A 26,057-nucleotide genomic window follows, 5' to 3' on the forward strand; every position below is an offset into this window, starting at 1 on the left:
ACCTTTATTTGACTATGCAAGTCAGTTAAGAACAATTTATTATTTACAATGATGGCCAAACCTTAACCTGGACGACGCTGGGCCAATTGTGCGCCGCCCTATGGGACTCCCAATCACGGCCGGTTGTGATACAGCCTGGAATCGAACCAAGGTCTGTAGTGATGCCTCTAGCATTGAGATGCAGTGCCTTAGACCGCTGTGCCACTCGGGAGCCCTAATTAGACTGGGTTGGATTCTCCCTGACCAAAAAGGCTGCCATTTTCGGACCATTCTGGAATTTTGTAGGGTTTATGACTTAGCCCCTCAATTAATTTAATAGGATCTCTATGCTTGGAACCGCTATTAGTTAATTTAATTAAACTTTTTTTTTAAATCTGTGGATGTATTACATTTCAAGGGGGCATACTGCACTGTACAGCCTTACCTATGGATTGTGGATCAATGAAACGGGTTATCAGCCTACTCAGTGACACCCACAGATTACAATTCTAAAGAGTGTACACAAATATTAGCGTCATAGCTCTTATTGCGGTACTTTGACTGTGGGAATTCACCTCACTATTCAGCCTATAATGTGTATTGAACATTTGTATTGCACTGTACAGCCTTACCTATGGAGTGTGCACACATGAAATGGGGTATCAGCCTACTCAGTGACACCCACAGAACAACTCTGTAGACTGTACATGGCTCTTAGTGCGGGACTACATGCACGCATTGAGCAAATTCACATAATCCTTCTTTATGAATCGTATTTATCTTATATCTTCATACCATTTTGTTTGGAAGCAATGGTGATGTGTTGCTCAAATAATATGTGAAGTGGTTTGACCGTTATAGCAGTTCATCACGGTTCCACTGGACGGAAGAAAGCAACTTTTTACTCAAGCTGTTTTTATTAAGGGTTGATAGTTTCATCTTGTGGTTGAATGGAGCTACTTCACCCACTGCATTCATCAACTTCACTGACCTCTCTTCAATCAGGTTAGTTAGGTGGTGGCAATACAACCAAGTATCCTGAATGATGCCCAAACTTAGCACTAACAAGCAAGAAAAGTAAGGTAATGGAATCAATTTGCACAAATAAAACATTCCCAAAAGGAGAGTAGCTGTCAGTGTTGTAGTACTCGAGACCAGGACTCACGATTTTCATGACTCGTGACTCGACTCGGACATGGACTCCACCTGTTGTGGCTTAGTTGTCAGAAGTCTCTCTCTTTTGCATAATTGAACATATTGTTACATCTATTTAGCCTAACAAATGTGCAACACGAGCTAGGTTTCCATCCAATTGAAGACAGATTTTCATGTGAATATTCTAAAATCCACACCAATAAAATGTTTCCCACCAGTGGTGTTTCCACCAAACAGACAGATTAAAAACAGTGCATGATGACAGAGTACATAAAAGCTACTTTTCCATTTAAGTTTTGATAAAAATCTAAAAAATGTTTTACTTACTTTACTCGCCTAAAAAGGTTCGATGGAAATCTGGTTAGTGTCAATATTAATTAGATATGTAGATGCCCAGCTTGGCAACACAATTATAAGGCCATTGTCAGGCACTGCACTGTGCTTTGCCTTCTGATGTTCCTTCAGGCTTTGTTTCCATTTAAAACAATTCCCACACTGATCACAGCTGTACGGTTTCTCTCCTGAGTGTTTTCTCTGATGTTGCTTTAGATTTCCTTTCTCATTGAAGCGCTTCCCACATTGGGAGCAGTGGAAAGGCTTCTCCTCTTTGTGTACTCTCTGATGTTTCTTTAGGTCTCTTACCCAACTGAAGCTCTTCCCACATTGGGAGCAGTGGTGGGGCTTCTCTCCACTGTGTATTCTCTGATGACTCTGAAGTCTTCCTTCCAATTTAAAACTCTTTCCACAATGAGAGCAGTGGTGAGGCTTCTTTCCTGTGTGCGTTAGCTGGTGTCCCTTCAGAAGTGATGACTGACTGAAACCCTCCCCACACTGGGAGCAGTTGAAAGGTTTTTCACCTGTGTGAGTTAGGTGGTGTCTCTTTAGGACTGCTGTTTGACTGAAACTCTTCCCACACTGATCACAGCTGTATGGCTTCTCCCCTGTGTGTATTTTCTGATGTTCCTTTAGATTTCCTCCCTTACTGAAGCTCTTTCCACACTCAGAGCAGTGGAAAGTCTTATCTCTTGTGTGTATTCTTTGGTGTTTATTTCGACTTTCTTCATCACTGAAGCTCTTCCCACAATGGGAGCAGTGGAAAGGCTTCTCCCCTGTGTGTATTTTCTGATGTCGCTTCAAATTAAATGACGAACCAAAGGTCTTCCCACACTGGGAGCAGTGGTACGACTTCTTTCCTGTGTGAGTAAGCTGGTACGTCTTCAAGCTGCAAGGTGTCTGAAATCTCTTCCCACATTGACCACTCGGGTTCATTTTCTTTCTTTTGAGAGTCTGTTGGTGTGGAATGAGGTGAATTGGACAAATAAAACTGTCTCTGCAATCTGAACAGGGGTGGGGTCTACAAGTGTGCCTTCTCAACTCCTCTAGCTCATAGAAACTAGTGAAGCAGTCCATGCAGTGGTGATGGTTCTGTCTTGAGTTCTTCTGTCTGTGTTGTTTATGGTTTCCTGATGTTGTGGAACTGGGCTCACTGTCTGAACCTGGGTTGTAGCTCTCTCCTTTGGGAATATGGACAGATATATGGGGTTAGACTTAGAAAGGGAACATTGAAAGGGGCTTAAAAAAACTTTTGATGCAAGCAGAAGCCCTACAATAGTTTGGGAGTCCCCTGTGGCCACCAAGGCACCAACCTCTCTCCTTACTCCACACCTGAACTTACCTGGGTCACTGATACTATCTACTGCTGCCTCCTCTTCCCTTAGATCTGGAGCAGACACTTCCCTGTTCTCCTCCTCTTCTTCTTCGACTGCCATCTCTACTTCCTCTTTGACTGCTCTCTCCCCCGCCTCTTCTTTGACTTCTCTCTTCTCCACTTCCCCTTTGACTGTTCTCTCCTCCTGCTCTTCTTTGACTGCTATCTCTACTTCCTCTTTATCTGTTCTCTCCTCCTGCTCTTCTTTGACTGCCATCTCTACTTCCTCGTTGACTGCTCTCTGATCCACCTCTTTTACTTCTATCTCCTCCTTGATTCCTCTCTCCTCCCATTCCTCTTTGACAATCACATTGAGTTCCAGTGTTTGACTGCAGCCCTCCAGCTTCACTGACACCATCTCTGGACCCCACTGTGAGCTTCTCTGGGCTGGAACACCACAGCCAGAACCTGGGGACTCTGTGGACTTCTGTTCAGACATGGAAGTCTAGAGATGGATCCAAAAGAGGAAGCACATCACGTGAAAGGTGAGTTACACTAAATACTGGAGCATAGTTACACCATGCAAAATATTCCATGAGTTTCACTAAATACTGGAGCATAGTTAGACCATGCAAAATATTCCATGCACTAGGAATTTCTGCTAATAAATTCAACTTGCTCGCTCACGTTGTTGTGGCAATGGCAACGATACGGTGTCAAGTCTGATTGAAAAGTCGAACACGCACGAGATGGCTTGCGTGAGCAAACACTGAGTGGATGGATGGGATCAGAGATAGATGGGAGGGGTTGATGGTAGCTAAAGGATGGTATTAAAAACAAACAAAAGATAACTACTGTAAAATACATTGTGTCCATAAAATGTATATAGTATGTATAAGCTGGAAGTAGAAGCCTAAGTGTTGTTGTCCATTAGTTTACTCCAATTAGGGGAGGGGTGGTAGGGTTGGGGGAAAATAATAAAGCTAAATATATATACAGTACCAGTCTAAAGTTTGGACACACCAACTCATTCCAGAATTTTTCTTTATTTTTACTATTATCTACATTGTAGAATAATAGTGAAGACATAAACTATGAAATCACACATATGGAATCATGGAGTAACAAAAAAAAGTGTTAAACAACTCAAAATATATTTTAGGTTCTTCAAAGTAGCCACCCTTTGCCTTGATGAAAGCTTTGCACACTCTTGGCAATCTCTCAACCAGCTTCACCTGAAACAGTCTTGAAGGAATTCCCACATATGCTGAGCACTTGTTGGCTGTTTTTCCTTCACTCTACGGTCCAACTCATCCCAAACCATCTCAGTTGGGTTGAAGTCGGGGGATTGTGGAGGCCAGGTCATCTGATTCAGCACTCAACACTTTCCTTCTTGGTCAAATAGCCCTTACATAGCCTGGAGGTGTGTTTGGTCATTATCCTGTTGAAAAACAAGTTATAGTCCCACTAAGATGGGATGGCAAACCAGATGGGATGGCGTATCGCCGCAGACTGCTCTGGTAGCCGTGCTGGTTAAATGTGGCTTCTAAATAAATCATGGACAGTGTCACCAGAAAATCACCCCCGCACCATCACACCTCGTCCTCCATGCTTCACAGTGGGAACCACACATGCAGAGATCATCCGTTAACCTACTCTGTGTCTCACAAAGACACAGCGGTTGGAAACAAAAATCTCAAATTTGGACTCATCAGACCAAAGAACAGATTTCCACCGGTCTAATGTCCATTGCTCGTGTTTCTTGACCCAAGCAAGTCTTTTCTTCTTATTGGTGTCCTTTAGTAGTGGTTTCTTTGCAGCAATTCGACCATGAAGACCTGATTCACGCAGTCTCCAGATGTGTCTGTTACTTGAACTCTGAAGCATTTATTTGGGCTGCAATTTCTGAGGCTGGTAACTCTAATGAACTTATCCTCTGCAGCAGAGGTAACTCTGGGTCTTCCTTTCCTGTGGCGGTCCTCATGAGAGCCAGTTTCATTATTGTGCTTGATGGTTTTTGCAACTGCACTTGAAGAAACTTTCAATGTTCTTGACATTTTCCAGATTGACTGACCTTCATGTCTTAGAGTAATGATAGACTGTCGTTTCTCTTTGCTAATTTGAGCTGTTCTTGCCATAATATGGACTTGGTATTTTACCAAATAGGGCTATCTTCTGTATACCACTACCCCTACCTTGTCACAACAGAACTGATTGGCTGAAACGCATTAAGAAGGAAAAATAAATCCACAAATGAACTTTTAGGCACACCATCAGGTGACTACCTCATGAAGCTGGTTGAGAGAATGCCAAGTGTGCAAAGCTGTCATCAAGGCAAAGGGAGGCTACTTTGAAGAATCTCAAATCTAAAATATATTTTGATTTGTTTAACATTTGTTTGGTTGATTCCATATGTGTTATTTCAGTTTTGATATATTCCCTATTATTCTACAATGTAGAAAATAGTACAAATAAAGAAAAACCCTTGAATGAGGAGGTGTCCAAACTTTTGACTGGTACTGCATATATTTTTAAATATATTTTCCTTTATTATTTCCCCTAACCCTACCACCCCTCCCCTAATTATAGTAAACTAATGGACAACAACACTTAGGCTTCTACTTCCAGCTTATACATACTATATACATTTTATGGACAGTATATCTCACAAAAGTTACCTTGTTATTTTTAGTCCCATCCTTCAGCTCCACTCAACCCCTCCCATCTATCTCTGAAGACCATAATATCCCATCCTTCAGCTCCACTCAACCCCTCCCATCTATCTCTGAAGACCATAATGTCCCATCCTTCAGCTCCACTCAACCCCTCCCATCTATCTCTGAAGACCATAATATCCCATCCTTCAGCTCCACTCAACCCCTCCCATCTATCTCTGAAGACCATAATATCCCATCCTTCAGCTCCACTCAACCCCTCCCATCTATCACCATCCAGCTTTGATTTCTATTTGCCAACTGTGCTGTGAGTATTATTGTTCAATTGACTATGACTTTTTAAAATCACCCAGCAGTGCTATTTGCAGAGGGTGACAACTTGTCTGGGGGTCCCCCCATTTTGAGGGGCATCTAAAGCACATTTCCTCCATTTCTACACAATCTAATATGACCCATGGCCTTTCTAGCCGTTTCTATTTAGAACAACAAAAAGTAAGCAAAAATGCCCACAGTCATCAAGCTAGCTAAGAGATTATTAAAATATGTTTAAGTGATTGATAAGACTGAACTAGATCCATGATAATTAATGAATCAATATTGTGTTGCACCTTTAACCAATAACCTAACAAATGAACAACTCTTACAAATAAAGTACAAAGACAACTTTTGACTGTCTTTAAGACATCCTCTATATCAGTGGTTCCCAAACCTTTTATAGTCCCGTGCCCCTTCAAACATTCAACATCCAGCTGTACCCCCTCTAAAACTGTATATAGTCCCATACCCCTTCAAACATTCAAACCTCCAGCTGTACCCCCTCCAAACCTTTTATAGTCCCGTGCCCCTTCAAACATTCAACATCCAGCTGCGTACCCCCCCTAGCACCAGGGTCAGTGCACTCTCAAATGTTGTTTTTTGCCATCATTGTAAGCCTGCCACACACACTATACGATACATTTATTAAACATAAGAATGAGAGTGAGTTTTTGTTACAACCCGGCTCGTGGGAAGTGACAAAGAGCTCTTATAGGACCAGGGCACAAATAATAATGTAATAATAATCAATCATTTTGCTCTTTATTTAACCATCTTACATATAAAACTAACCACAGGTTAATGAGAAGGGTGTGCTTGAAAGGATGCACATACACTACCGTTCAAAAGTTTGTGGTCACTTAGAAATGTCCTTGTTTTTTAAAGAAAAGCCTCACAAATCCTCAACTGGGAGCTTCATTAAATAGTACCCGCAAAACACCAGTCTCAACGTCAACAGTGAAGAAGCGACTACGGGATGAGTTCCTCTGTGTTCTTTTGCCCATCTTAATCTTTTCTTTTTATTTGTCAGTCTGAGATATGGCTTTTTCTTTGCAACTCTGCCTAGAAGGCCAGCATCCCGGAGTCGCCTCTCCTCTGTTGACGTTGAGACTGGTGTTTTGCGGGTACTATTTAATGAAGCTTCCAGTTGAGGACTTGTGAGGCATCTGTTTCTCAAACTAGACACTCTAATGTACTTGTCCTCTTGCTCAGTTGTGCACCGGGGCCTCCCACTCCTCTTTCTATTCTGGTTAGAGCCAGTTTGTGCTGTTCTGTAAATGGAGTAGTACACAGCGTTGTACGAGATCTTCAGTTTCTTGGCAATTTCTCGCATGGAATAGCCTCCATTTCTCAGAACAAGAATAGACTGACGAGTTTCAGAAGAAAGTTCTTTGAGCCTGTAATCGAACCCACAAATGCTCATGCTCCAGATACTCAACTAGTCTAAAGAAGGCCAGTTTTATTGCTTCCTTAATCAGAACAACAGTTTTCAGCTGTGCTAACATAATTGCAAAAGGGTTTTCTAATGATCAATTAGCCTTTTAAAATGATAAACTTGGATTAGCTAACACAACGTGCCATTGGAACACAGGAGTGATGGTTGCTGATAATGGGCCTCTGTATGCCTATGTAGATATTCCATAAAGAATCTGCCGCTTCCAGCTACAATAGTAATTTACAACATTAACAATGTCTACACTGTATTTCTGATCAATGTGATGTTATTTTAATGGACAAAAAAAAAAGCTTTTCTTTCAAAAACAAGGTAAACTTGACCCCAAACCTTTGAACGGTAATGTAACTCTGCAATGTTGGGTTGTATTGGAAAGTTTACTTTAGACAGACATAACCTAGATAGGACAGTCGTGTGAGAAACTCGTCATCATGCAAGCGGTCAGACAAGTGAAAATTATGGTCATTAAATAAAACTTTAAGCTCGTCTCTCAATTAAAAAAAACGTGTCAATACTTTGCCCCTTGATAACCAGCGCACTTCTGTATGTTGTAAAAGCTTTACATGGTTGCTGCCCATATCATTGCATAGTACAGAAAATACACGAGAATTCAGGGGCATTGCTTTAACAAAGTTAACCATTTTCACTGTAGTGTCCAAAATGTCTTTGAAGCAGTCAAGTATTCCCTTGGCAGCAAGAGCCTCTCGGTGGATGCTGCAGTGTACCCAAGTGGCATCGGGAACAACTGCTTGCACACGCGTTACCACTCCACTATGTCTCCCTGTCATGGCTTTTGCACCATCAGTACAGATACCAACATGAGCAGCAGCTACTTTAGGCTACATACGGACCGTTAGTGGAATTCCCGCTAGAGAGTAACGGTTAATGTGATTGGAACTTAATTCATTATTTGACTAGGCTACATGTATTTGACATTGTGTTGTTACTTCGCAGAACACTAGATGGTTTAATTTCATTTTTGGCAGTGTAACAAGGCTACTCAGGCGAGAAAAAAACCTCACCCAAATGTATAGCCCTGTTGGAAAATATATAATATAATATTAATATTACATTTAGTTATTTTTTTTAACCTTTATTTAACGAGGCAAGTCAGTTAAGAACAAATTCTTATTCACAATGATGGCCTAGGAACAGTGGGTTAACTGCCTTGTTCAGGGGCAGAACGACAGATTTTTACCTTGTCAGCTTGGGGATTCGATCTAGCAACCTTTCGGTTACTAACCCATCGCTCTAACCACTAGGCTACCTGTCTCTAATCACTAGGCTACCTGTCTCTAACCACTAGGCTACCTGCCTCTAACCACTAGGCTACCTGTCTCTAACCACTAGGCTACCTGTCTCTAACCACTAGGCTACCTGTCTCTAACCACTAGGCTACCTGTCTCTAACCACTAGGCTACCTGCCGCCCTAGGTGTACCCCAGTTTGGGAATACCTGCTCTATACCAACCCGAGCCGCCTACACGCCCGACCCCCACCAGTCTAGTCAATAACTAAACTCTCTCCCCAACACAACTCCATGTTTTTGTTTTATGTATCAAGGGAAAGGTTTGGAAAACAAAAGTTGAATGAAAACACACATACACCTACATATTAACACACAAAAACAGTACAACCTCCATATAATTCATATCATAAGCCTAATAGTACTGTAGAGATTTTTTTACTTGCACACAATATAGCAGGGTCACCCCGTCCTGCACCTAGGGGCCACGGCCATGCAGCCCACCAACCAAACACACCCCCCTCAGCTTTAGGATCTTAGTGAAACATTCAATATTGGTTTCAGGTGTGTTAGGCCAAGGTCAGTGTGAAAACAGTACAGCAGACCTCCAAAGCCAGGTCTAAGCAGCCCAGTAGCTAGGGATTGCCCAAATCTCCCCTGGTGTGCGTGTGTTTTCAATACAGACTCCTTTTGTCATACACTATTCCATAAAAGGCATTCAGACTTTATGAAAGTTGCACAGTATACCCGTATTTTTCTGTTTTTTGGGGGGTTTGCCCCACCAAGATTTACATGCTAATATCGCCACTGTTTTCTTCCATACATTGTGGGAGGATAACCATCCTTCCAATTAATGGCAATGCATTTATTAGCCACTATAAATGCTAGGTTACACAGTTTCTTCGGATAAGTCTCCAGTATCAACATTTCCAAGCAAACAAAAACAGGGAGAAGGGAGAATCTGTAGACATGCTGAGATAAAAGAACATACTCTTTTGCCAGAATTCAAACAGCCTTCACAAGACCACACCATATGCAAATATGTCCCCTTTTGTGCTTTACACCCCAGCAAAATAAAAATCTGAGTGCATCATATTCAGTTTCACTGGCATATATATGTTCTATGGATGGTCTTCAACAGCAGTGATTTATGTCTGAGATGATATGAACATGACTGGGCATTCTAACATATCGTTATCCCTTCATCATCATCAATAGCGTCTCCCAGGTCTTCCTCACATTTTTGTTTTACATGTTTTGTGCCATCAGGAAAATCCTCTATCAAGCCTTGATACAGTTTGGAAATCAACTTTTGGGGGTTTGTCAGACTGCCTTAAAATAGCATATGGCTTGTCCAGTGTTTTGCTGGACAGAGAGAATAAAGTGTTGTATCTGCAAAAATTCACTTCACCTCTGTCACAGACTGGTCTTCCCCGGCTGCCTGACCCTGCTGAGACCCCTGTCACCATCTGATCCTCCTAAAATGAGGCACGACAAATAATTAACTTTGTGTGCATGTATATATTATATTATCCAAGAATAGAATCAATGGTTCAATAGTTGAGATGACCATGATTCCCAGATCCCAGATTGAGTTTAACCTGCTGTACTGTAGCTACTGTAGGTCTACCCATCAATTCAAGATGGAACTTTGTATCATTCACTGAATATACTGCAACATTCACCTGAGCTCTGTAGACTGGTCTTCTCTGGCTGTCTGACCCTGCTAGAACCCCTGTCACCATCTCATCCTACTAAGACATGATGAGCATAGTGTTCTGTACTGACTGCACTAGAGGGCTGCATTCCCTGCTGGATGCCTGCGGGACCTACGGGTTCCAACAGAGATCATTGGGGCGTGGTCTGCATTTTTGATGCTGCAAAACAGACAGACGACTTTGGGATGAAAATATTTTTGTTGTCCCACAGATTATTTGGAAACTTTCCTCTTGCTGCTTTCAATGCGTTAGCCTACCTATTGTATTAAAAACACATTATTCGCACACGCAGAATTGAAATAGAGTAGGCTGCCTACATAAACGTGGCAGTTAACTATAATATGAAATGAACTTAAATATGATTAGACTGTAGTTTACCACAGTGTCTGTAAATAAATATTGATAATGAAAAGGAGGGCGCTCAACTAACATGAGTCGAAGTGCAATCACAAAATGGAATCATGAGTGAAAAGGAAAAGGCACAACCTGTTAGTAACCTAACCTATAGTGAGCGAGTGTTGAGCCTTTTCCTTTTCAATAAGTATGTATTACCCATTTATTTGTCTCTGTCTGCAAATCGTCCTTCTAAAAGGTAGGCTATATCCAATAGGACTATGCAAAACATAGCAAGTGTTGCTGTCATCATTCTTGTGAGATCAGATGTGCGTGTGGTCCCAAGGAAATTTACTTCCTAAATAGACGTATGATTAGGCTATAGTTTACTACATTGCCTACAAATACCGCCTAAATATTGATCACCCATATTTCTCTGTATGAAAATCTTCCCACTCCTAAAAGGTAGGCTATAAAAATAGCTCAAGAGAAAGTGCAAGTCTCTCCAACACTGCTCTCTTTAAACTACATCTAGCATATTGGCTGATATAGCCCAGTAATACAATGTAAGGGCCATGTGAGAATCTTCGGTCATTTTAAACTAAACTCAGCAAAAAATGAAACGTCCCTTTTTCAGGACCCTGTCTTTCAAAGATAATTCGTAAAAATCCAAATAACTTCACAGATCTTCAATGTAAAGGGTTTAAACACTGTTTCCCATGCTTGTTCAATGAACCATAAACAATGAATGTCGTTAAGACACTAACAGCTTACAGACGGTAGGCAATTAAGGTCACAGTTACGAAAATTTAGGACACTAAAGAGGCCTTTCTACTGACTCTGAAAAACACCAAAAGAAAGATGCCCAGGGTCCCTGCTCATCTGCGTTAACGTGCCTTAGGCATGCTGCAAAGAGGCATGAGGATTGCAGATGTGGCCAGGGCAATAAATTGCAATGTCCGTACTGTGAGACGCCTAAGACAGCGCTACAGAGAGACAGGACGGACAGCTGATCGTCCTCGCAGTGGCAGACCATGTGTAACAACACCTGCACAGGATTGGTACATCTGAACATCACACCTACGGGACAGGTACAGAATGGCAACAACAATTGCCGAGTTACACCAGGAACGCACAATCCCTCCATCAGTGCTCAGACTGTCCGCAATAGGCTGAGATGGCTGGACTGAGGGCTTGTAGGCCTGTTGTAAGGCAGGTCCTCACCAGACATCACTGGCAACAACGTTGCCTATGGGCACAAACCCACCGTCGCTGGACCAGACAGGACTGGCAAAAAGTGCTCTTCACCGACGAGTCGCAGTTTTGTCTCACCAGGGGTGATGGTCGGATACACGTTTATCGTCGAAGGAATGAGCGTTACACCGAGGCCTGTACTCTGGAGCGTGATCGATTTGGAGGTGGTCCATCATGGTCTGGGGCGGTGTGTCACAGCATCATCGGACTGAGTTTGTTGTCATTGCAGGCAATCTCAACACTGTGCGTTACAGGGAAGACATCCTCCTCCCTCATGTGGTACCCTTCCTGCAGGCTCATCCTGACATGACCCTCCAGCATGACAATGCCACTAGCCATACTGCTCATTCTGAGCGTGATTTCCTGCAAGACAGGAATGTCAGTGTTCTGCCATGGCCAGCGAAGAGCCCGGATCTCAATCCCATTGAGCATGTCTGGGACCTGTTGGATCGGAGGATGGGGGCTAGGGCCATTCCCCCCAGAAATGTCAGGGAACTTGCAGGTGCCTTAGTGGAAGAGTGGGGTAACATCTCACAGCAAGAACTGGCAAATCTGGTGCAGTCCATGAGGAGGAGATGCAGAGCAGTACTTAATGCAGCTGGTGGCCACACCAGATACTGACTGTTACGTTTGATTTTGACCCCCCCCCCCCTTTGTTCAGGGACACATTATTAAATTTCTGTTAGTCACATGTCTGTGGAACTTGTTCAGGTTGTCGTCTCAGTTGTTGAATCTTATGTTCATACAAACATTTACACATGTTAAGTGTGTTGGCTGGGCTCCCTGCCTGTGCCATCAAAACCCTACAACTCATCCAGAACGCCGCAGCCCGTCTGGTGTTCAACCTTCCCAAGTTCTCTCACGTCACCCCGCTCCTCCGCTCTCTCCACTGGCTTCCAGTTGAAGCTCGCATCCGCTACAAGACCATGGTGCTTGCCTACGGAGCTGTGAGGGGAACGGCACCTCCGTACCTTCAGGCTCTGATCAGGCCCTACACCCAAACAAGGGCACTGCGTTCATCCACCTCTGGCCTGCTCGCCTCCCTACCTCTGAGGAAGCACAGTTCCCGCTCAGCCCAGTCAAAACTGTTCGCCGCTCTGGCACCCCAATGGTGGAACAATCTCCCTCACGATGCCAGGACAGCGGAGTCAATCACCACCTTCCGGAGACACCTGAAACCCCACCTCTTTAAGGAATACCTGGGATAGGATAAAGTAATCCTTCTAACCCCCCCCCCCTTTAAAAGATTTAGATGCACTATTGTAAAGTGTTTGTTCTACTGGATATTATAGGTGAATGCACCAATTTGTAAGTCGCTCTGGATAAGAGCGTCTGCTAAATGACTTAAATGTAATGTAAATGTAAGTCTTCTGAAAATAAACGCAGTTGACAGTGAGAGGACGTTTCTTTTTTTGCTGAGTTAATTTCTTAAGTTATTTTTGACATTTGATATTTGTAAGTCGCTCTGGATAAGAGCGTCTGCTAAATGACTTAAATGTAAATGTATATTGCCTATAGGGCGCCAAATTGCTGGGACCATGGCTGGCAAGTGAGCTGCGTCACATATGCCTAAAATAACATTGCGGGACTGACAAAGCCCGCAGGTGCAGGCGGGAGTGGGATGAAGAAATCGGTCCCGCGCAGACCTCTACTGTGCACCATGACATTGATGCCTGTAACATTAGAGCTGTTTATTACTGTGTCAGTGTGAAAAGTAGGGAATTAGCTTGGGAAACTGACAGATCAATAATGTTACATTGACATACTGACTAATACACTCACATTGCACTGAAAAAAACATCAGAATATCAATATTTTGCCAAACGATTGATGGTTTCATCATTTGATTCAGGTCTAGTTTGATTGAGGCTAATGTTAGCCAACGTTTGGCCAGCGCTCTCTCTCTCTTTAAGGGTACATCAACTGGTAAAAGTTTGCCAAGTTCATTCACTTCTGAAACGTGACAAAACAAAGGCTACAAAACATGTCCACACAAACAACTGCTGTTAGATAGTAATAATAGCCACCTCATATCGCTATCTGACAGATGACTAGAGGCTAGAGCTGACCTGGCTATGGTAGCTACTCACTAGCGTAGCTTATTCATTCACCTCAGTCGAGAGGGGATGAAACATTCACTAACATCACGTCAGTTATAATACTAGCTAAGCACTGTGAATAAGCACTAGTTTAGTTATTTTTCTGTTAAGTTAAACAGCAGTTATATCAGTCAATGAAGAGTAGCCAGTTTCTGTTCCTTTTTACAACTTGGTCAAAGAGTACAACGCGTACACTGAACTATGCTCAACTCTCCCGTGCTGGTCCAGCCAGCCTTCCAGAAGCTTTGCCTTCACACAGCCTGTACGCGTGGTCATAAATCCAGTCGGATAAACACTCCAAACAGCCTACCCGACCGATCGGAAGCGTCCACATGGTCCTAAAGCACACAATCAGTCAATGAAGAGTAGCCAGTTTTTGCCAGTCCTGTCTGGTCCAGCGACGGTGGGTTTGCCTTGTATCACATTCCAATGATAAAACTGGGGGGGGGGACAAAAATACAATTTCACAATGTCCCACCCATCTCCATTGAAAGTTACACCCCTGCTCTCAAGTCTTGGCACCTTTGGGTTTGGATTTCCGGTTGATGTGGGGTGGGCATAAAGGCGGTTGCGTGTCTTAGAATGGCCACTTTCATTGGAGTGATGGACAAAATAACAAATTCCTGCCATTGGCCAGTCCAGTGTTGTGATTGGCTATTACGAGCCTTCTGTTTGCGATGCACTGCAGAGCCGTCTGTTTAGCTAGCTGTCCGTCTTAAACACCAAACCCCGAACGACTTGGGGAAACCCAGCAGCTTGATAACCAACTGAATTTGGAAATACATTCTAATAGCTATACTACACCTTGAGTTGAGTGGAATCTACTTGCTAAAACTAGCTAGGTAATTACTTGTTAGCCAGCAACGTTTGACTGTAAAAATGAAAAGCAGACAGCTCTAGCAAACACCATAAAACGAGTGCACTAATTGCAGGCAGGAGCCAATATTTAGGGTATTAAGCCCAGGAACTCACACAGCACATTATATGAAGACACAAAGGACAGAATCTGCTTCAGTTCATCCAGTACATAACCAGTCCCAAATAATATCATGCAGATGGACATATGATAAACCAGCTACTCAGGTTAAAACATGTCAGAATCAGCATTTTTTTTTTAAATACATTTGCATGTACATGAATTTGACAGTGAAATGGTGCTGCCAAAACAGAATATACAGACAGACGATAAACAGATTATACAGGCAAAAAAATATATATATAGATGCAGAATTTCTACTATGCACACTAAGATACATAAAAAATGATGCATGTAAGAGATGTGCAGAGAGTGCGAAGGACATATTTATCAATGACAGAAGCTCACATTATTTCAATTTGACATTGGAAGCTTTATTGAATACAGTTAGTAATACAGGAGTCAAATCGCATTGGGAGGAGTCTCATCAGATCAGATGTTATCAAGCCAGAGCCATCTGTGGAAAGAGCACAAGTAGAACAAAGATATCAGTGCAAACAGAATAAATGTATCATTCAACATCAGTTTCCACCTAAAACAATGACATGAGCTCTGTCCCAATTAATCTCTGCTCAACTCCTCACATCCTTCTCTAAACCCATTGGAGGAGGTCTGTGGCGAGGAACCTTGGGTCGTCTCCTCCAATGGGGTTTTAGAAGGAGGCGCGATGGTCAGTCCTTGCATCCATAGCTCTGTCTATGAATTTGAGTGATTACAAGGTGTCCCAGGCACTGCTTGTGTCCACGTCACCTCCCTCAGATCCAGTGATGATTTCCAGGTTCTTACAGTGGGGCATCAGCATCATCTCTAGAGGTTAGAATACAGGAGATGGAATTAGATTTAGTATGAAGTCCAAGTCCCAACTTAAAATCATTGTACAATCCATAGACATTAGTAAAAAGGTCAAAAGTATGGCACTGGAGTTTGAGGAAAGTGGAGCGATACACATGTGCTGAGTTGTGTAAGGCATAAGAGGAGTTGTTGACTCACTGGTCCAAACTTGGTGTCCTCTGCAGCCTGCTGTCCTTTCATGTCCAACCCACCTCGTGGAGAGCCATCCTCCTATTGGCTTTCACTTCATCCCTTACCAACACTACTCATATTGTTTACCAATGACTATCACATACATTCAGTATAGAACCATCTTTCTAACAAATAGACAGCAGCTGGTCATCATCCTCTCGACGTGACAAATGTCCTATGCACAATGCCTCCGTACAGCATCAAAGAAATTAGAGGAACTCTCAGTACCACCAATGATTAAGTTAAGGGGGTGATTGGTGAATGTCATGGTTACCGGCAGGAAGGCTCCAGAGTGATGGGCATACAGGGGAGCCAAGGTAACCTACTTGGAACAGAATGGACTTCTGTATCTCCTGTCTCTGTCAGCTGAGCAGAGAACAACTTCACCATCACATATTAGTGACAGTGGACCTGCATGGAAAGAGGGATGGAGAGAGAAATGGTTTAATGTCATCCTCATTTATTGTAACTGCACAAAAACTGACAGAGTAAAAGTTTCAATCAGATTGTATCTCAAAGTATTATTTAGCACTTTACAATATTGTCTATTATTTGATTCAGAGCCTGACATCTCTTGGCTCCCCCTCCTCAATCACTGACCTCTTCCCCAGTGAGGGTCTGCCTGTCTGTTCTCCCCTTGCTTCGCCCCCTCTTCTGCCACCCAGTCATGCTGGTCTTCCAAGTCCTCCTCCTCCTCTACTAAACCCCCTCCTTAACTTAGGTACAATGCTCTTAGTTAAACCAGAGACTGTACAGAAAATGAAATCACTTTGGCTTTTGTTAAACTACATTGTTAATTAGCTTCCTAGCATGCTGACAAACTAGCTTGCCTCATCATTAGCCTGTTTAGTAAGAGAAGACCAAATAAATAATTACTTCAATTTCAACATTGAAATCATTGTTGATTAGCTAGCTGGTTTCTCTACTGAAAAACAATCGTACTTACCTCATTATCGTCACTTTCACCTTCCCATTTCATCTCTATTGTAAAACATCTGGTTGGAGAGCAGTCAAGCCGTCATTCGTCCAAAAACCATGACCAATTGTGTTCCAGTAAACTGCTATTGGAAGAACAAACTGGACAACAGTGAAATTTAAATAAAACGTTTGGTGTGAGGGAGAAAGGACGTCCATGTGGGGAGGTGGGTTATTTGTGAGAGTGCAGTAATTTCTGAGTCTTCATTTGGTACGTATTTCTTCAGATGAACACATCTCTGCTCTGGAATGAATTTACTGCCTGCAGAAACAAAGTGCTGCTCGCTCGAAGTCACACTGGCAAGATCTCAAATTGAATTTGTGCTTGCAAGACCCCATCCGCTTACACCGTTATTCTCTGTTGACTCATGAAATTGTGTTTAATCTTTCAACGCCTGATCGACTTTTGAAACGGATTTGACGCCATACAACTATAGTCATGTGGAGCTATTATTGGGTTAGCTTTAGCTTACTGACCAGCCCTTGGTCATGACTCTCAGTTCCAGTCCATTACACAGAAGAGTTATAGCTTTAGCTTACTGACGCATTTTACTGTCACCTTTCCCACAAGCATGGGACGATATCTAGCTAGATAGCTAAATTACGAGGAATATAGTTTACAGTAAACGAGATCTAAAACGGACATTTTCTTTGTAATCAGTAAATTACTAATGAATTGATTATTACTGAAATGAAGTTAGCTAGCTAGCCTCCTTAGCTACCTAACTCGCTAGCGACCTAGCTAGCCATGCTAAATTACTAGCCAGTGATCCGGGTTGCCAATGGATTTGTCATCTTAAAGATGAACAATTAATTTGACATTATTGTCTTGATAACTAATAGGGTAATTCACAACACACACAGCGTCTTGAAGATAAGCAAACGTGCTTGCTATGTTAGCTAGTTGGCGTCTAATGGCTAGTTAGCAAGCTAATTGTTGACAATGTTAATTGGGTGGACAAATAATCCGACTAAGTGAGGCTTTCTGTATTTGGAAACATTCTATAATATGTTAGATTTTACCTTGACACTTGATTTTGAAAGTTGACAGCTCTTGTTGGTGTCGCTTAGCTAGCTAGAGAACACCCTTTTACGGCAATGTGAACCTAGCGACATTAACATCACGCGATCATACGGGCTACATTTAAAAATAAAAGTCCTCCTAAAAAAATCTTACATTACTATTACAGGACTTTTCTCTGATTTTTAAAATCACAAGGATTATAGTTTAAAGTGACTTAAACATACATTGAAAACTCACAATATATAATTCAAATCAATTCAAATATTGATTTACTGTCGATTTTTTTCCCACAATACCAGCACTGTTGCCAGAAGTATGAATGGTTTTAAACTACTTTCAACTCTTTACAGAACAGGATTTAAATATGTTTTGAAGAGAACATTTTCACTTTTTACAGGGCCATATTTTCCCCAAACCCCCTTGAAAAATACTAAGGTCAGATCCGGGAGGACCAGTGGCACTGCGGTCTAAGGTACTGCATCTCACTGCGGTCTAAGGTACTGCATCTCACTGCTGTCTAAGGTACTGCATCTCACTGCGGTCTAAGGTACTGCATCTCACTGCGGTCTAAGGTACTGCATCTCACTGCGGTCTAAGGTACTGCATCTCACTGCGGTCTAAGGTACTGCATCTCACTGCGGTCTAAGGTACTGCATCTCACTGCGGTCTAAGGTACTGCATCTCACTGCGGTCTAAGGTACTGCATCTCACTGCGGTCTAAGGTACTGCATCTCACTGCTGTCTAAGGTACTGCATCTCACTGCGGTCTAAGGTACTGCATCTCACTGCGGTCTATTGTTTGATACATCAAGGGTTCTTAGAATTCTAAGTCAAATAGCTAAATAATCCTGAGTAGAACACCCCCTCCCCTCCCTTACACAGGCCTTAGACTCTGATGGGTTAAGGAGATCTAAAATGGTTTGTTTGTAATGGTACTCTACAGCGTAGGTGGGGGGTGGGTGGGGGTGGGGGTCATCCCGTGCCAACAGTCAATTGATGGTGGATGACCTTATGAATCTGTGCATGCCATATAATTGACATGGATGGATGTGCATAGCAACAAGCTGATGGAACCCATTGTCTGCATGGTGAATAAAACCAAAATAAACGTGCTTATCTTGTCATTATTTTTACTTTACATTATACCCTGCATTATAGTAGATCACTGGTTAATACAGACAACAGCCTTCACTTATGTCTGTCCTCTACTTTTTAATCAGGTCATTATTATTAGTGATGTATTTACCTTTATTTTACCTGGGGAGACCTAGGTCTCTTTTCCAAATGTGCCCTGTATAATACAATATAAATATACACATTCAAATATAAAAACACAGTCACGGGAAGCACAAGTAAAACATCACAAATCACCCAGAGAAACTGTTACATTAAGCAGATACATGTGCAGTCTGGTGAAATGACATCAATGTGCACATACAATGTTTCCGAGAGGTGTGTGTCTTGCTGGTGGAATTGAGATAATGGAAGTTTAGATCAGAAAGAATTGACTTATGCAGATAGAAACGAAATGGATTTCTGGAGGATATGATCCACATGCCATAACTCTTTAGTACATTTCCATATGAGAATATTAAAAATGAACTTCAAGTGTCACAGAATAATAACCTGTTGTATAGTGTTAACACTCCCAGCCAGTTGCATGTACTCTCCTCCCCACTGGAGACCGGTTTTCAATTCCTGTGTCCACCCTACCAATTTCCTGTCGCCACCTGTGTTTTTGGCTGTCTAAATAAAAGTGTTAAAAGGTAAAACATACATGTAAAAAAGGTTTAACAGAATAATTACAAAAATAGTCAATCAATATTAGTTAGATATGTCGATGCCCAGCTTGGCAACTCCATTATAAGGTCAGTGCTGGGCACTGCACTGTGCTTTGCCTCCTGATGTTCCTTCAGGCTTTGTTTCCATTTAAAACAAATCCCACACTGATCACAGCTGTATGGTTTCTCTCCTGAGTGTCTTCTCTGGTGTTGCTTTAGATTTCCTTTCTCACTGAAGGTCTTCCCACATTGTGAGCAGTGGAAAGGTTTCTCCCCTGTGTGTCTTCTCTGGTGTCGCTTTAAAAATAATGACCGACCAAAAGTCTTCCCACACTGAGAGCAGTGAAAAGACTTCTCCCCTGTGTGTATTCTCTGATGTTTCTTTAGGTCTACTGCCTGACTGAAAGCCTTCCCACATTGGGAGCAGTGGTGGGGCTTCTCTCCATTGTGTATTCTCTGATGACTCTGAAGGCTTCCTTCCAATTTAAAACTTTTTCCACAATGAGAGCAGTGGTGAGGCTTCTTTCCTGTGTGAGTTAACTGGTGTCTCTTCAAAAGTGATGACTGACTGAAATCCTTCCCACACTGGGAGCAGTTGAAAGGCTTTTCTCCTGTGTGAGTTAGCTGGTGTCTCTTTAGGACTCCTGTTTGACTGAAACTCTTCCCACACTGATCACAGCTGTATGGCTTTTCCCCTGTGTGTATTCTCTGATGTTTCTTTTGTTCTCTTAACCGACTGAAGCTTTTTCCACATTGGGAGCAGTGGAAAGGCTTCTCTCCTGTATGTATTTTCTGGTGCTCCTTTAGATTTGCTTCTATACTGAAGCTCTTCCCACACTCAGAGCAGTGGTACGGCTTCTCTCCTGTGTGTATTCTCTGATGTTTCTTTAGGTCTCCTGTCTGACTGAAGCTCTTTCCACACTGGGAGCAGTGGAAAGATTTCTCCCCTGTGTGTATTTTCTGGTGTCTCTTCAAATTGAATGACCAACCGAAAGTCTTCCTACACTGAAAGCAGTGGTACGACTTCTTTCCTGTGTGAGTAAGCTGGTGCATCTTCAAGTTGCTTGGTGTCTGAAATCTCTTCCCACATTGACCACACGGGAACATCTTCTTTATTTTGAGACTTTGTTGGTGTGATTTGAGGTGAATTGGACAAATAAAACTGTCTCTGCAATCTGAACAGGGGTGGGGCCTACAAGTGTGTCTTCTCAACTCCTCTGGCTCATAGAAACTAGTGAAGCAGTCCATGCAGTGGTGATGTTTCTGTCTTGAGTTCCTCTGTCTGTGTTGTTTATGGTTTCCTGATGCTGTGGAACTGGGCTCACTGTCTGAACCTGGGTTGGAGCTCTCTCCTGTGGGAATATGAACAGATATGGGGTTAGAATCAGGAACAGAGCATTAAAAAGGTATAACAATATTTTGAAGATAAATACACAACGCAGAGACAGAGGATGAGAGGTCAATACAGTACTAAAGGTTAAGAGGACAAAGTCAATAGAGCATTAACGATCAATAGGGACTTATCAATGGAAATAGTTGGTTTTCAGTTCAACATCTGTTAGGAATGTCATTCCTGAACTCATAGGTGACACATTCTCATTGGTCCAACCTGAAATAGGATACTTGTTATTTGCCCATTGGCTAAATTGGTCAACCACAGGCTAGGGCTGGGTTATAAAGTACATCCTGTCCCTTTGTTCTGTGGAGAGAATCACTGAGGACAGGGGAGAATGAACATCTACCTTCCCGCACGGTTCATCCTCTTCGAATAAGAATAAACCTATTGCCCTCCCCCTGATTTGCTTTGGGGTTTGTGTTATTGAAGAGTAACATCAACTGCTAACAGGGGGCTTTAAAAGACTTGATGCAAGCAAAAGCACAATAATAGTTTTGGAATCCCTGGGGCCACCAAGGCACCACCCTCTCTCCGTACTCCACACCTGAACTTGCCTGGGTCAGTGATACTATCTACTTCTTTAGTTCCTAGACGTTGAGCAGCTCCTTCCTTGTTCTCTTCTTCTTTCACTGCTCTTTCCTCCACCTCTTCTTTGATGCTTATATTCTCCTCTTCTTTTTCTTCTTCTTTGACTGTTCTCTCCTCATGCTCTTCTTTGACTGCCATCTCCACTTCCTCTTTGACAGCTCTCTGATCAACCTCTTTCACTTCTCTCTCCTCCTCCTCTTTGACAATCACATTGAGTTCCAGTGTTTGACTGCAGTCTTCCAGCTTCAATGACACCATCTCTGGACCCCGCTGTGAGCTTCTCTGGGCTGGAACACCACAGCCTGAACCCGGGAACTCTGTGGACTTGGGTTCGGACATGGAAGGCTAGAGATGGATCCAAAAGAGGAAGCACAACACGTGAAAGGTGAGTTTCACAAAATCCATAATAAAGGGATAAACCATGCAAAATATTCCATGTACTAGGAATCTCTGCTTTAAAATGTATCTAGCAATCTAACGTTGCCATGGCGAAGGCAATGATAGCTTTATAGCTACTTGTGTGTCATGAACAACAGAGTGAGCAACAATAGTGGAATCAGTGTTTCACTTTCAAATTAAAACTCCCCCAAAGGAACTGATGCAAACATGCAAATAGTGGAATCATGCCATTGGACAAAATAATGCTAAACAAGTTTGGAATATCGTTACATAAATTCAACAAGACAATAATTTGTTCATTTGACCCCCAGAAAATCAGTTGAAATCACACTGTGAACATATGAACTTCAACATTGCATTGGGGGCATAGCCTACTTTTGTTGCAATGTACAGCCTTACCTATGGATCTTGGGTCCATGAAATGGGGTGACACCCACAGATTACAGTTCTGAAGAAATTACACAAATATTAATATCGTAGCTCTAATTGAGGGACTAATTGTGGGAATTCACCTCCCCAATCAGTCTATTGTGCGTATTGGACATTCATATTGCCATGTAAAACCAGGGTCTGTAGTGACGCCTCTAACACTGAGATGCAGTGCCTTAGGCCACTGCGCCACTCGGGAGCCCAATGACTTGACTTGAGATATTACCCTAATAAAAGTTCAGAAACGTTTGTGAAGGTCTGGTGAGGTATGGCTAGTATTAGGCTTTCTATGAAGACAGAGCACTTGCGCTCCACTCCTAGCTACATTACGAGCAATATAGTTTAAAGTGGCAATCAGTAAAAACAATTTTCACTGTACCACGCCCCTGGTACAGTGAAAAGCTGAGGGGTGGGGCTGGAGAAATGTAACCACTTTCAAATTCATAGCCCGAACTATGGATGGAAGGACTGACCATCCATTATATCAAAATTATAGTTTTAACCATGTTGAGGCTATACAGCATTTTTTTCAAACGTTGGCGTATAACAAGCTTGTATTTTGGGTTCTGATGGGATGCAACAGACATTTCAAGTTATATTCTTCAAGAACCAATGTGTGTGTGTGTGTGTGTGTATATATATATATATCATTAATTTATAAGTCCAAGAATGGATGTAGCAACTGCTGATAGCCCCCTTTAAAGCAAAGGAGAACTAAAACCGACATTTAGTTTGTAATCGCCAAAAAATTAACAATGGTTTCTGAAATGAAGTTAGCCACCTCGTCTGCCTAGCTAGCCATGCTAACTTACTAGCTGATCAGGGTTGCCAATGGATTTGTCATCTTAAAGATGAACGATTCACACTTCATATATTTGAGAATGTATGATAACAAATAATATGGTGATTCACAACACAGCGTCTTGAAAATCAACCAATTTGCTATGATAGCTAGTTAGCTTGCTAACTAGCCATTAGAAGCTAACGGCGTAGCTAGCTAGATCAATAAGCTAATTGTTGAGACAACGTTGATCCGGTGGACGTGGACAAATAATCCGACAACTAAATTAACTTGTGTATTTGGAAACATTATAGAATATGTTAGAAAGCTTGATCTTACCTTGACACTTGATTTTGAAAGTTGACAGCTCTTGTTTTTGATGTAGCTAGCTAGCTAGAGAACACCCTATATGAGAACGCGATATGCGCTGTCGCCGCGAGAATAGGTATTGGGAGTTCTCAAGACCGCCATGGCTGCGCTAGATGCGTACATTGCGCAACTTAATTAAGTCTCTTTATGAATAGGATATTATATTTTACCCATTGGTTTGTAAGTAATAATGATTTTCAGATCAAATACGATCTACTCATGGAATTTGTTGGCTAAGATATTGATTATCAATGTCCAACGGGATGCCAGAGATAACATATTTTACCAGAGACCTGCTCTGAAAATCAAAGCTGTTCACTTCATGCGTCGATAAAATCCGCGAGCCACAACGTACACTCCTTTAGCTCTTTAGATACACACGATATCAACACCATACCACTCCTGGTTACTATGACTACACGATAGCAACGTCTCCTGGTTACTATGACTACACGATATCAACACCATACCACTTCTGGTTACTATGACTACACAATGTCAACACCATACCACTCCTGGTTACTATGACTACACGATATCAACACCATACCACTCCTGGTTACTATGACTACACGATAGCAACATCTCCTGGTTACTATGACTACACGATATCAACACCATACCACTTCTGGTTACTATGACTACACAATGTCAACACCATACCACTCCTGGTTACTATGACTACACGATATCAACACCATACCGCTCCTGGTTACTATGACTACATGATATCAACACCATACCACTCCTGGTTACTATGACTACACGATATCAACTCCATACCGCTCCTGGTTACTATGACTACATGATATCAACACCATACCACTCCTGGTTACTTTGACTGCATCCACTTTTCCCAAAGCCTTCTTCACCATCCTCATGACTTCAAGAGTTTCCCAAATATTATCATCATTATCCAAAAAACGTACTCCAACAAGAAACGATTCATCAGACTCATTTTCCACAACAATTTCAGCTTTTTTTCCTCCATTCTTTGACTCCACTGTTGTCCACTCACTAACTGTACTCAATGTGCTTTCAACTTCAAACGACACTTCTGCTTCCGCCATCTTCCTCAACCTCCTGGCCCATCCATTTTAAGAAAGCAACTTCTTCTATGGTATCATGGCGGTCCGCAAACAATCGTTGAAGTGCATGCTGCCACCTACTGTGCTGGAATGTACATCACTCATGACTGCCCAATTTTGTACTACCATGAAAAAATTAAATCTAAACCAAATAAATCTCAAACTTCTACCACACCCTCCCCCAAGGGAGAGGGTGTGGTAGAAGGAGGGTGTGGTATCTATATTATGGGGTGGCAGGTAGCCTAGTGGTTAGAGTGCTGGACTAGTATCCAAAAGGTTGCAAGATTGAATCCCCGAGCTGACAAGGTACAAATCTGTCGTTCTGCCCCTGAACAAGGCAGTTAACCCACTGTTCCTAGGCCGTCATTGAAAATAAGAATTTGTTCTGACTTGCCTAGTTAAATCATGTTTAATGTACTGTTGTATTTTATATTTGCCTTCATTTCTTTGGACCCCCAGGAAGAGTACCTGCTGCCTTGGCTAATGGGTACCCTTAATAAATACAAATAGTATGGCTAATGGGGGATCTTTAATAAATACCGATAGCATGGTTAATGGGGATCCTTAATAAATACCGATAGCATGGCTAATGGGGATCCTTAATAAATACCGATAGCATGGCTAATGGGGATCCTTAATAAATACCGATAGCATGGCTAATGGGGATCCTTAATAAATACCGATAGCATGGCTAATGGGGATCCTTAATAAATACCGATAGCATGGCTAATGGGGATCCTTAATAAATACAGATAGCAGCATGTCTCCTATTCATTAGATTTGTATTATATAGGACTATCATAATCATATTGCAGGCCATGACTCTCTCTCCTTTTCTGACATGACTGGTTTATTCCCGCTACACTAACTAATATTAGGCTACCATTTATCCATCGCTCATTCAATAGCCAACCATGTTACCACCATTTATCCATCCCTCAATCAATAGCCAACCATACTATCATTTATCCATCGCTCATTCAATTGCTGTGACGAAGAAGTCTGTCACTGGCCGTGGGCAGCGTTTGGTACACTAACACAGGCACTCATCGCTCCTCCCTGCTCCGTTAACACACAAGTGAACTTCCCTATCTTAATACATACAGTAAACACTTTATTCTTACCTCCCGTCAGTACGTTTATGGTATAAAGAATATACAGACAAGCGTTCATGTTTAATTTAAGCAACGTTTATTATACTTATCAATGTTATGGATGGGCATGTTGTTTGGTTCTGTTTCTCTCTCCGCCTCTGTAGCTTCCGGGTATGCTGGGATAAGGACCAGAACTACGGTAATCGGGCTGGTTTTGTAGTGCCTGTCCCGAATGGCTGGTTCACGTGAATGGGCATATT

General features: G+C 42.2%; 2 protein-coding genes across 3 annotated transcripts; both read right to left on the reverse strand.

The window, feature by feature from the left end:
* Positions 1-877: 877 nt before the first annotated feature.
* Positions 878-18,160, reverse strand: LOC115178797 (zinc finger protein 660-like). The gene is made up of 3 exons (XM_029740115.1): positions 17,872-18,160; positions 2,810-3,287; positions 878-2,648 (listed from the first exon to the last, which is right to left on the reverse strand). The coding sequence occupies exons 2-3, from the start codon at positions 3,279-3,281 to the stop codon at positions 1,471-1,473; spliced, it is 1,650 nt and encodes a 549-aa protein (XP_029595975.1). The 5' UTR covers positions 3,282-3,287; positions 17,872-18,160; the 3' UTR covers positions 878-1,470.
* An 825-nt stretch (positions 18,161-18,985) lies between these two features.
* Positions 18,986-24,021, reverse strand: LOC115178795 (zinc finger protein OZF-like). Of its 2 annotated transcripts, XM_029740114.1 has the most exons (4): positions 23,586-24,021; positions 22,436-22,484; positions 21,604-21,982; positions 18,986-21,005 (listed from the first exon to the last, which is right to left on the reverse strand). In XM_029740114.1, the coding sequence occupies exons 3-4, from the start codon at positions 21,974-21,976 to the stop codon at positions 19,687-19,689; spliced, it is 1,692 nt and encodes a 563-aa protein (XP_029595974.1). In that variant the 5' UTR covers positions 21,977-21,982; positions 22,436-22,484; positions 23,586-24,021; the 3' UTR covers positions 18,986-19,686. The 2 variants fall into 2 exon arrangements, with proteins under 2 accessions (XP_029595974.1, XP_029595973.1); XM_029740113.1 differs by lacking the exon at positions 22,436-22,484.
* Positions 24,022-26,057: the final 2,036 nt, after the last annotated feature.

This window comes from Salmo trutta, chromosome 38 (assembly GCF_901001165.1).
Source record: "Salmo trutta chromosome 38, fSalTru1.1, whole genome shotgun sequence".
In the NCBI taxonomy this organism is placed as follows: domain Eukaryota; kingdom Metazoa; phylum Chordata; class Actinopteri; order Salmoniformes; family Salmonidae; genus Salmo; species Salmo trutta.

Coding starts and splice junctions, on each gene's coding strand:
- LOC115178797 (XM_029740115.1), bottom strand. CDS start 3,281: ATGTCTGAACAGAAGTCCACAGAGTCCCCAGGTTCTGGCTGTGGTGTT. Junction 2,649..2,809: donor AGATAGTATCAGTGACCCAG/GTAAGTTCAGGT, acceptor ATATTCCCAAAG/GAGAGAGCTACAACCCAGGT.
- LOC115178795 (XM_029740113.1), bottom strand. CDS start 21,976: ATGTCCGAACCCAAGTCCACAGAGTTCCCGGGTTCAGGCTGTGGTGTT. Junction 21,006..21,603: donor AGATAGTATCACTGACCCAG/GCAAGTTCAGGT, acceptor ATATTCCCACAG/GAGAGAGCTCCAACCCAGGT.